General features: G+C 40.5%; 1 protein-coding gene across 1 annotated transcript in view; it reads right to left on the bottom strand.

The window, feature by feature from the left end:
• Positions 1-1015: 1015 nt before the first annotated feature.
• The window catches only part of pola1 (polymerase (DNA directed), alpha 1), a 54484-nt gene continuing 43467 nt past the window's right edge, over positions 1016-12032 (bottom strand). The window contains exons 36-37 of the mRNA XM_051882058.1: positions 11504-11600; positions 1016-1953 (exon numbers count right to left, since the gene is read on the bottom strand). Coding sequence (XP_051738018.1) covers positions 1814-1953; positions 11504-11600 — 237 coding nt within the window. The 3' untranslated portion in view covers positions 1016-1813. The remainder of the gene's footprint in view (positions 1954-11503; positions 11601-12032) is intronic.

Consider the following 12032-nt stretch of genomic DNA (forward strand, 5'->3'; position numbering starts at 1 on the left):
CACGGTGAAAAGGGCTGAATGGCGGGCCACTGGAACCCTGTCCCCTTTTGGTGTGCCTTAATTCCTTCGTCTCTTTTACCCTCATCCAATTAGTCCAGTGTATTAAGCGGTTTATCATCTCATAGCCTGCTATTCAGAGAAACAAGAGGAGCACTTTGCAATAGGGCCGGCTTTCCTTTTGACACCCACGGGTACTTACATATTCCGCGATGCCATGAATAATAGAGAAAGAATAGGGCACTAATTCCCTCATCAAAGAGAACCTTGTCCACCGCTTTGCTCAACACCACCATTCTGGTCAAAAAGACAGGCAATAAAGCTTAGCATAACAAAAACGAATCATTCTTATTAGCTTAGTGGGGTAAATTAATGCAAAGCCTCGTCTGCATTGAGTGGCCCAGTTTGAAAACAGCCTCCGCGGGCACGACAAAAGCACGTTCACGGTTAAAGGAATGTCCTGTTGAAAGCCCCAGATCATGCGACAATTTAATCTTGTAAAAGTGCGACATAACGTTCAGGAACTACCTGCATCTGTTAAGTATCATTCCAAGCCCGGCGCACACATTAAGCTAAACAGGCCTGTATATGTTTAATACATTGGCAGCAAAGGCCTACAATGCTATCTGTCATGCTGGGGACAGAAAGTAGCTCTTAAGTGTTGCTGCACTCTCCAAGGTCGGTGCCATTAGTCGCAGCCGTTTAAGGTGATTTTTTTCAAGCATGGCATTTATGGAAATTGACATCTGATGAAATGGTTTAAGACATCGTCTAACTGTCATTATAAACACATAGAATGAGCGAGTGAAGCACCACATTCTTAAAACCGACTCGATTTAAGTGGACTAATCTCCTCGCTTTCACACACTCTTGGCTTGCCATTCTCCAGGTCTTGAAAATGAAGCCTTCCATTTGGAGAAGTTAACTCGCCCTCTTCAAATGTGTAAATGTCATCACTCCCTGCAGCATAGTGAAATAAAATAATCAAAGAGCAGGGGGGAAAAGGGAAATGTGAAAGTGTTGTGAAATACTTTTATTGACGTTTCCGTATCAAAAACAATTAAGAATCCTAAGACACTTTCATAGGCAATGAACATTCAAAACATACAACATAAGCTGCCAGGCGCAGACCGAACGATGCGATCCAATAAATTCGCAACGTACCAGCTGAGAGCAGTTCAAACATGAGTTCAATCGTTCAAAACTCCAGAAATCACTGGCTACCTCTGTATCATTGGCTAATTGCTGTGCTGTTAAAGATGAAGGGGGTAGTAGAGAAGTCATTACTGAACTAAGACCCCTTCAAACAGCTACAAGCCCCCCCATGAACTTGCCTGTCATTACCCCTGATTGTTATCTCTAAAAACCCTGTGTGTGGTGCTACCGGGGGAGTGGGGGGCTGGGTTGTGTTGAGAGCGTCTTTAGCCCCTTATCATGGCCATTTTACCACAGATTCATCATCGATTAGACCTGGACAAAGGCTAAATGGGATGGGACACAAGAACACAGATTAGAGTGAGAGACAGGTGCTCAAACATGGAAAGGTTTGGTGATTACATGCAGATTTACTGTGAGCTCGTCACCTTTGACCTTAATTCACGCCTAAGACGTCAGCCACAAAAACGCTGTCAGGGATTACAAATGTAAAGCAATTGAGCTAGAAAATAGCATAGATTACAAAATAACAAGGTGTATTTACAGCAGACAGGAATTAAAATATAAGAATATAACATTGTACGGCTTCTCTTGGTGGGCAGAAAGGCATAAATATTATGCCATATCTGATTACCCAGGACTTCTTCGGGACAGTCGGTCATTACTTGAGAGCTATAAAGGCCTGGAAAAGTTTGGCGAGGTTGACCTCAGAGTATCCGCTGGTGCCGAGGACGTTGTCGGTTACATCCTTCAGCATTTTGTACACTTCCTTATCTTGTTTCCAGCCAATCTTGAATCTCACTGAGAAGAGAACAAAACAATTCGTTAAAAATAAAAAAAAAATAAAAAAAAAAATCACAGGACTGTTCAAACTTTAATGCCAGCGAGCCCCAAATATCACAATCCCATCACAAGGGACCCCTTCCCTAAAATATAAAGGCATTTATATATTTTCAATGCATAAACACCCATTTATACTGTATAAAAAAAAATTGTCATAAAGACTCCAAAACATCAACACTAAAACAAAGTTTGGATCATACTAAATAAATATAATTAACACATTAAAACAGTATTTTAAAGAAAGTATGTCACTACACATGACATGTCCCCAAACATACATCTGTTTACAAATATATTTTAACCAGATTTTTATTTTCTCCCACCTACATGCAACTACAGGGGGAAAAAAAAGAGCCCGGCAGTAGACAGGGTTGGAGTGGATCCATAACGAGTCAAAACTGAATCGAAAAGAAAAATATCAGTCATAATATCGAACTATGCTCACGGACATGTACTTGGAGAGGTCTATCAAGTATCATTTCAAATGAAAGTCTTTGAGAATCGATAAGGAACCAGCTATCCAGGCAGTTTGAGGGTAAAGCGCTGGCGAGAGGGGCTAGGTGTCTGCAGAAGCTAAATAGACTCTTCTGCCAGGGGTCCACGGGGTCATGCAATCGGGTCGATATCCAAGGTCATTTATCCCATCAGGAGGGCCTTCAATACCATAGAGACGATAGAGGAGTCACCGGCAGGCTAGTAGGACTGAATGAGAATTACAGACTAAATCAAAAGCCTTTAACCAAAGACTTTTGTTAAAAGCAAGTCTTTGCTTTGAGAAGCAAAGATCCAGCCAAGACGGGCATTTACATGAATGTTCCTTGAGAATATGTAAATGCCTAGACTGAAATTCATATGACCCTGTACTGGTTTATTAACATGAAACGTTATGCTTGAAATACGACTGAATTTGTGCCCCTAATTGTTGTTGAGGACCCAACTGGTGGTCCAGGACTCAATCAGAGTCCATCTCCATTAGCAGGTGTAGCAGAAACAGAGTTACAGAGTTTCCCCATAGGGGAAGAAAGGTCAATAGCAGAAAATGGCCAAACTTGAACATCGAAAAAAGGGGAATAGTATTCCAAACACACCATCTGCAGTGCCAGTTACCATTATCACTCGTGCATTTTTACCTCCAGCAGAAGAAAGAGACGGTGAAAGAAAACAGAATGCTGGCACATGGAATAGGGAGAGGGGGACTATTTACCTGAGGAAAGAAAGAAAAAAAGGGGGGCTGAAGAAAGATGATGATGCATGATCAAGGGAAAGCAATCATGTCATCATTTTTGAAAGGTGGGAGAAAATAATTTTTTTCTCTTTCCCTCTTTCTCCTCTCCTCTTCTTCATTCTTTTCCCCTCAATCACTGTGTGCAGAATGTATAAAAGAAACCTAAAAGCCACAGAGGTTGTCAGAGACCTCGCGTTCCCTCCCGGCCCGGCAGGGGTCGCATTTAAAATAAATAGCATTTTTAAGAGGGAGAAAAGATGTGAAGAGATAGTGAGGGAAGACGTGAGAAAAAGAGGTGAGCAGACAGCAAAAGAAAGAGAGGAATACAGAGCGAAAAAAGAAAGAAGGCGGGTGCGACAGGACGGAGAAGATAGTCCGGAGAGAGAGAGTGTATCAGCTTCCATGTGCTCTAACAAGGTGTAAATACAATAACAAGCATGTAATTAAGTGAGCATGATGAAGTTAATGGGGATCATACATTCCATTTGGGCTGCTTATGAATATTCTATTAGATGTTATCAGGCAGCTGGAATAGCTTTTAATTTAATCATCATTCCGAGCAGAGAAAAGTTCTTTGTGCGAGTGTAATTGCACAGAATGAATAATTGATTTGACAATCGCACCCGCGGATTTCCAGCAGCTCAAGGCAGGCAGAGCGTGGGGGAGGAGGGCTGGGGGAGGGCACGCGCGTCGTGCCCTGAAGAGGTTGCCGAGGAGCTCGCCTGCAAATTGAGCACTATCAGTACACAGATAAAGGACAATTTCTATTTTATCAATGCAGTGAAATTACATTACTGCCTGAACATAATCACACTGCCCACACTTAAGAGGAGACAAGGCAGAGAGGGAGAGCGAATTAGAAAGAGTAAGAGATACAGAGAGCGACGGATGCGGAGAGCGGGAGAGAGCGCGAGAGAGAGGAGGAAATGGAACGGAGGGAGCAAAAGGGCTTGCCTAAAAGACGTTATGAATTGCTCTTCATGAAAAGAATGAAATCAGAGTTCAACATGATTTGGAAGTCATTGATATGGGATATCTAATTTTTTCGAAACTGCAGAAAAAAACTGTTTTATTATGGAAGGACTCCTGCCGTGCATGAAATTGCCTCCACATTTAACTCAGTAGCTGCAATCAGGCGGAGGACTGTGGTTTACATGTAGATCAGACTCTAAATGTCTCATTTCTCACACGCGTACGCGCCGATATACACAAAGAAAAAGCACCCCACGCACGCTGCGTGCAGACACAATGCATGTGTGTGATATAATCCGCTGGCGGAGCTGGTGAAGGCGGTTGGACAGGAGGATCATGGGAGTCAAACAAGAGCTTTTGATTCATTTTTACTGTCAGAAGGCCAGAGACTCCAGTGGGTCTGTATATGTATGTTACAGAAGAATTAGCCCAAAATAGGTTCATGTTAATGCATTACATCTTATTAATATCATAAAATTAATTATATTTAATAAGTATAACGCTGTTAAATTTACTTAAGGTATTTATCAAATTTGACATCCCATCCATTTTTATTCCGTGTGAATTCTAAAGGCTATTCTGAATATGAGCAAAAGCTCAGGTGTCTCTGTTCAATACACACAAAATGTTTTTGGAGAAAACGGAGAAAGTGGATAAAAAGTTGTTTGTAACAGCTACCTTTAACGCAAATCCTGACAGGATGTTTAAAATAGTGTCATTAGCATTTTTTGTATGGCAAATGTTCAATAAGTACAAAATATCTACAAGCAATACTATCAGTACCACCAAAGCAATACTATATTATTATTATTATTATTATTTTAAAATATAAATACAATTAAATTAAAACTAAAATAATTATGTAGCAGCAGTAGATTTCTAAATTATATACATACACTATATTTCCAAAAGTTTTGGGACGCCTGCCTTTACGTGCACATGAACTTTAATGACATCCCATTCTTAATCCGTAGGGTTTAATATGGAGTTGGCCCACCCTTTGCAGCTATAACAGCTTAAACTCTTCTGGGAAGGCTTTCCACAAGGTTTAGGAGTGTGTTTATGGGAATTTTTGACCATTCTTCTAGAAGCGCATTTGTGAGGTCAGGCAGTGATGTTGGCGAGAAGGCCTGGCTCGCAGTCTCCGCTCTAATTCATCCCAAAGGTGTTCTGTCGGGTTGAGGTCAGGATTCTGTCAAGTTCTTCCACACCAAACTCGCTCATCCATGTCTTTATGGACCTTGCTTTGTGCACTGGTGCGCAGTCATGTTGGAACAGGAAGGGACCATCCCCAAACTGTTCCCACAAAGTTGGGAGCATGAAATTGTCCAAAATGTCTTGGTATGTTGAAGCATTATTTTCACTGGAACTAAGGGGCCAAGCCCAACCCCAACCCCTGAAAACAACCCCACACCATAATCCCCCCCTCCACCAAACTTTACACTTGGCACAATGCAGTCACGCGAGTACCGTTCTGTTGGCAACCGCTAAACCCAGACTCGTCCATCGGATTGCCAGACAGAGAAGCGTGATTCGTCACTCCAGAGAACACGTCTCCACTGCTCTAGAGTCCAGTGGCGGCGTGCTTTACACCACTGCATCCCACGCTTTGCATTGCACTTGGTGATGTAAGGCTTGGATGCAGCTGCTCGGCCATGGAAACCCATTCCATGAAGCTCTCTACACACCGTTCTTGAGCTAATCTGAAGACCACACAAAGTTTGGAGGTCTATAGTTATTGACTCTGCAGAAAGTTGGCGACTTCTGAGCACTGTGCGCCTCGGCATGCGCTGACCCCGCTCTGTGATTTTACGTGGCCTACCACTTCGTGGCCGAGTTGTTGTTGTTCCCAATTGCTTCCACTCTTTTATGATACCACTAACAGTTGACCGTGGAATATTTAGTAGTGAGGAAATTTCAGGAATGGAATTATTGCACAGGTGGCAACCTATCACGGTACCATACTTGAATTCACTGAGCTCCTGAGAGCGACCCATTCTTTCACAAATGTTTGTAGAAGCGCTCTGCATTCCTAGGTACTTGATTTTATACAACTTCGGCCATGGAAGTGATTGGAAAACCTGAATTCAATGATTTGGAGGGGTGTCTCAATACTTCTGGCAATATAGTGTATATTCTAAATATATTATATTCTAAATTATACATAAAATTTAAATATATTTTTATATATTTTATATATTATATAACACCTGTACATGTGTAAAAAAAAAAACCTATGAATGAAGTTACACATTTAATAATAATAATTAAATATATTATATATTTATATATATATATATATATATATATATATATATATATATATATATATATATAATAAAAATAACTTAAACTTAGAAATCCACTGCTTCTTACATTTTTTTTTAAATCAAATGAAAGATTTCAATTATAAATATATAATAAAGTTGTAAACAAATAAATATAAAAAAAAATTTTTTTCTTATAAGATGTATTAAAAACTGAAACTGCATTTCGAAAAAGAATAAAATTGAGATTAATTGTATTAATTACAAAGTAAATTTAGATTAATGATCTATCAACAACCCTACTTTAAACATTACTGAGATGAAAAGTGGAGCGAATCTGACATTGTGAGTTGTGGCGAAGTGACAGGTTACGGGCAGAGGAATGGGCATTTTCTAGTGATTTCCTTGGATATAGATACTTGAGAGAAAGCATTTTCTTTTCTCTACCTTGCTCTTTCTCTCTGTGTGTGTGTGTGTGTGTGTGTGTGTGTGTGTGTGTGTGTGAGAGAGAGAGAGTGTGAGAGAGAGAGAGAGAGAGAGAGAGAGAGAGAGACAGTGAGAGAGAGAGAGAGAGAGCGTGTGCGAGTGTGTATTTGTGTGATGGGGGTTGGGACGCCAATTTCCATCAGTCTTTCCTCTCCGAAGGAATCAGGTAATCTAGTGAGGAAAAGACTGCAAATGGATAAAGCACTGACCAGCAATTTCACCATCAAGCAACAGAGGGATGAATTCACCACGGCCCTCCTCCATCACAGCCCTGCAATGCATCCCACCAGAACCAAACCACAGCACCACCCCTGGCAAAGACGAAGCATTGCAGCTTGTCCAAACAAACTACATCAAGGCAGCACGTAATTTTAACACCTCTTCGGGCTTAACTTCCCAGACTGACCAAAAGGTTCATTCACCCCTTCTCATTGTTCACACGGCTTCCAGCGACCGCGGCCGAAGACAGCTGGAGACTTCTAACCTCCAGCCTTGGCGTCCAGAAGAAACAGCTCTCTCTTGCTCAATCTACCAGCAACGTACGTCTCCAGTTATCTAAAGCTCCACAATAACAGCGGAGCAGACAGAATAGGGGGAAGATTGGTTTTTCTATTGTGCTGCTGGTCTGGCATAATGCCCACTTTAAAAGCAATTCCTCCGTCATCAGAGACAGACAGAAAATCTGGCAGATACGACACTAAATGTCTCATGGTGTGAGGAGGAGGTGGTTGGTAAATTACGAGAAGGCGTGCTTGTGTGTGTGTGTGTGTGTGTGTGTGTGTGTGTGTGTGTGTGTGTGTGTGTGTGTGTGTGTATAGAGGGCAGCTAAAAGTTTTCTGAACTGTACTTTATTCCACTATCGCTCCCGAGCATTTCCATTGCCGTCAACAGCGGCAGACCACAGCTCAACCCTCTACCTTTGTTCGCTCTGCTCTGGTAATTGGTGAAAATGCATTGAAGAAAACACACTTTGGTTGTGGAGCGTAACAAGCTTCTAGAAAGATCTACAAACAGAACCTTCCAAGCCCTTGTGTGATTTATTTTCATGTTATGGTTATTTTCATTTTACCATTTGACCATTCAATGATGTGTGACCAGCATTACTAATGCTTTTAATCTGTTTGATTGAACTATGTTTGCATCATTCATTTATTATTTTCTTGTTAATCACTAAAGCTGCTCTGAAACCATCTGTATTGTATAAAGCACTATAAAAATAAAGGTGACTTGACTTGAATTAAGATTTTTAAATGTTTTTGAAAGACGTCTCTTATGCTCACCAAGGCTGTATGTGTACAGTAAAAACAGTTATACTGTGAAATATTTTTAGTTTAAAATAACTTTTCTATTCTATATATGCACGCATGGGAGGGGGGCGCCATTGTGCACAATTATTCTTTGAAAATGTCCTTTAATAAAACTTAATATAAATAATAAAACTATAAATAACCAAAAATTATTTGTTTAAAAAAAAAAAAAAAAAAAAAAAAAAAAAAAAGAAAGGATTTCATTCACTTTTTATTTCACAATTAGTTCAAAAATGTTATTTTATATCAATTTCAACTGCTCACACTCTGACATTACTTTAAATCTGTCCCATGACCAAAATGGATAGAGGGGATAGAGCGTTCTGGGGCTCAGAACTGAAAAAGAAAAAGGGAAAATTATCAGCTTAACCTATTATTTTTATCACTGCAAGTCTTTAAATTAATCAACATTTAACACTGATGCCTGAGAGGGCAAAATGGTTAATGTTAATATCAGTTCATTTCCAAATGTCTCCGGTGCTCAAAAAATAAGTCGTGGTATATTTGTGAATGGGTGCTTGATTTATATTCGAGAGAAACTGTGGAAATCATTAGAAATGTAAGCTGAGCCTCTCACCACCAAGAACAACCTAGTTATTGGGCTTTTCGACTCATCCTCTATTGAAGGGATAGTTCACCCAAAAATACGACTCCAGGGGGTTAATAAAGGCCTTCTCAAGCGAATTGACATGTTTGTGTAAGACAAGTATCCTTATTAAAAAAAATGTATAAAGTAAAATAACGAGCTTCCTGCGTGATGGCCATACGCATTTGACGTACGTCCAAAAAGCGTTAACTTCCGCAACGTAGTACACAATGCCATGACGTTCTGGCATGGCATTGTATACTACATCGTGGAAGTTAATGCTTTTTGGATGTATTATGTCGATATGCGTATGGCTGTTGTGCAGGAAGCTCGTTATTTTACTTTATACATTTTTTTAATAAGGATACTTGTCTTAAACAAACACATCGATTTGCTTCAGAAGGCCTTTATTAACCCCCTGGAGTCGTATTGATTCATTGTTTTTTATTGTTTTTTATCAATGGCTTTATTTTTTTTTTTTTTTTGTCTTCAGAATTTGGGCTGCCATTCACAACCATTATAAACCTTGGAGGATATTTTTAAATACATCTCCAATTGTGTTCTTCTGAAGATAGTCATATACACCTAGGATAGCTTGAGGGCAAGTAAATCATGGGATAATTTTCATTTTTGGGTGAACTATCCCTTTAATGCAGACAGGCACGTTCCTGTATGTCCAGGAGTTCATTAATGCATGGGCTCCTTTTTAAATAATTATTCACTAAAGTTTATCATTGGACATGATGAAGTCTTGTAAATTTAAACATTCAAGCTCTAAAACGTGCAAGAGAATTCAATTCAGTCGCCCGACGTTTTCTGTGTGCTCAGAGAGCCGCATCTCAGCACCGAACTGAGTTCTCTTGTGCTCGAACACACAATTGTCTCAAAATACCAGTCTTGGTGAGTATTAATGTAAACGCATAGGCTTGCTGCGATTGTCGGTGTTGACAGTGTTACCGGTGTTCAGCTGGAAGCTCAAACGTGCTGAGTAACACAAGTTTGAGCTTCCAGAGCTTCTGTTACGAAGATGAACAAAAGTCTTACGGGTTTGGAACCACATGAGGGTGAGTAATTAATGACAAAATTTTCATTTTGGGGTGAACTAACCCTTTAACACTCAGTGAGGCGCTAGTCTAAAAGCAGCTCCTCACTGACTGGTTTAGGTGAAAGACTTAACCAAGTCAAAAGTCAAAGTTGGCTACTTTTTTAAACATTCAGGGGAAGCTAGCATTACTGGCATAGCTTTACCATGTACTAGTCACATGTTCTAGTTTGTTGTAGCTAAACCTACAGTATGTAAAGACACTGATGCTATAACAGCACAGTTGTCCAGTGCAAGACAGTAAATTCAGAACCCCTATAATGTCAGAGTTACATCCCAGGGTCTAAATAAGAAACTGGACCAGGTAAAAGGAAGTACAAGCCATGCAGCCCTGTAATTTCACCCCTAGACCCCTGTAAACCCTGTGGTCTATAATACAGTAATGTGTAGTATTATAGTGAGAGGGGAGATAACCATTTCAAGGCTATACTTCAAAGCCGTGTGTGTTGTCCTCCACTAATCCCACAATATACACGTTTACGTGGCGGAGCTGCATGACAATACAAATACATGTTACAGCATGATAAATAAGATCTCTTAATCTGATACACTAAACGCAACTAGAAAACGAAAAGTCCAAATAATAAATGGAATAAACAAATGGTTTCTGAGAACAATTGCGAAGGGGGGAGAAAAAAAAAAAAAAAAAAGAGGAGGAGGACAGGAGGAGTAACGTCACCTCTCATTTTGCCTGGTGAAAATCAGGGCTAGAGGGTTAAAATCACTCCTTCAGGAATTAGAGCCCCGGCTGCAGTGATGGGCAGTGTGGCTGTCAGAACGCAGCAGATTGGCCACAATTACTCGCAGAAACAACAGTCGAGAAAAAGTAAAGAAATAAAATTTCCCAGAGAAGCCAAGTCTATAATCATGTTAGGCCCCCGCCCCCCGATACACTCTCCCCTCGGCCTGCTCCACGTTCTGAGTGGTCATCTATTGATTACACATTATATTTATCTACGGCTCTCGCGCCTGGCTCGGAACCTCATCGGCACATGTAAAAATAAATAAATAAATGTATAAGTCTATTCCAAGAGGTCCTTTTTAATCAAGTGACATCAATCAAAAAGGATTGTGGGTAAGTAGCCACGGCTCGGCTAGCAGCGGCCGTGAGCGGTCTGGATCCTCCAACGGCCCGTTGAAAACATATGCTCCATGTCCCATTATTTATGAAGGGCTATCCTTTAGCCTTCTCTCCAATTACTCGCCCTATCATTTTCCAAAATCTAAAAACTGTTTTCAATCAACATAGCCAGCGCTATTACCGAAGGCCTACGGGATGAGAGGAGGCTCTCTCTCACTCACTCCCCTCTTCCTTCCAACTGATTGGACCGCTTTGCATTCAGCACCGCGCCATTCGGTGATTGAATCCGTCGCCTGAATTACGGCTGTCGACTCGAGGAGCTGAGGATTCTTAACCCAACCTAGTGGCCGCCTCCAGCCGCTGTGAGGTGTGTGTGCGTGAGTGCACGTATAGTCAGAAATATGTGCTGGACGAGCACTTATGGGAAATGTGAGCGAATTTCAGGCTAATTAGTAATAGCTGATGTTAATGCAAAGTCTTACATTTATCCTCAGCTGACAGGACCTTGTTGACGGCATATTCCCAGTCGAAGATGTATCTGTAGAAGCTCAGTTGGTTGTAGAGGGCTTTCTCTGAATACTAAAATGAGAAATAAAACAAAAAAGACAAAACACAAATTAAAACAGGTATCACAACATATAGGGTGATGACATATAGAGAAAACTCCCAGGTTATGCTTCTGGGAAACTGAAAACAAGGTTAAACAAGGTTTGTCTGAAGCTGGTCAAGTTACCTGACTAAATGAAGACCATAACCAATGGCTTTCACCACCTGGTTCCAGACAAACTGATTCGTAAAACTCTGTGCATCATTATTACAGGTATAACATAGGGATCATTTAACTGCATTAAACCATTTCCTTTGGTTCTTGACTGGTTTCTTGCAGACTTCCAATAAGAACAAATTTCATTGTACAGATGTCACAAGGATTATGAACCAAACCAATGCTACAAAAAATAAATGCAACAATATTGATATACTAAATTCAGAAGCCCAATGCAAGCCAGCTAC

The sequence above is a fragment of the Ctenopharyngodon idella genome, chromosome 23 (assembly GCF_019924925.1).
Source record: "Ctenopharyngodon idella isolate HZGC_01 chromosome 23, HZGC01, whole genome shotgun sequence".
NCBI lineage: Eukaryota > Metazoa > Chordata > Actinopteri > Cypriniformes > Xenocyprididae > Ctenopharyngodon > Ctenopharyngodon idella.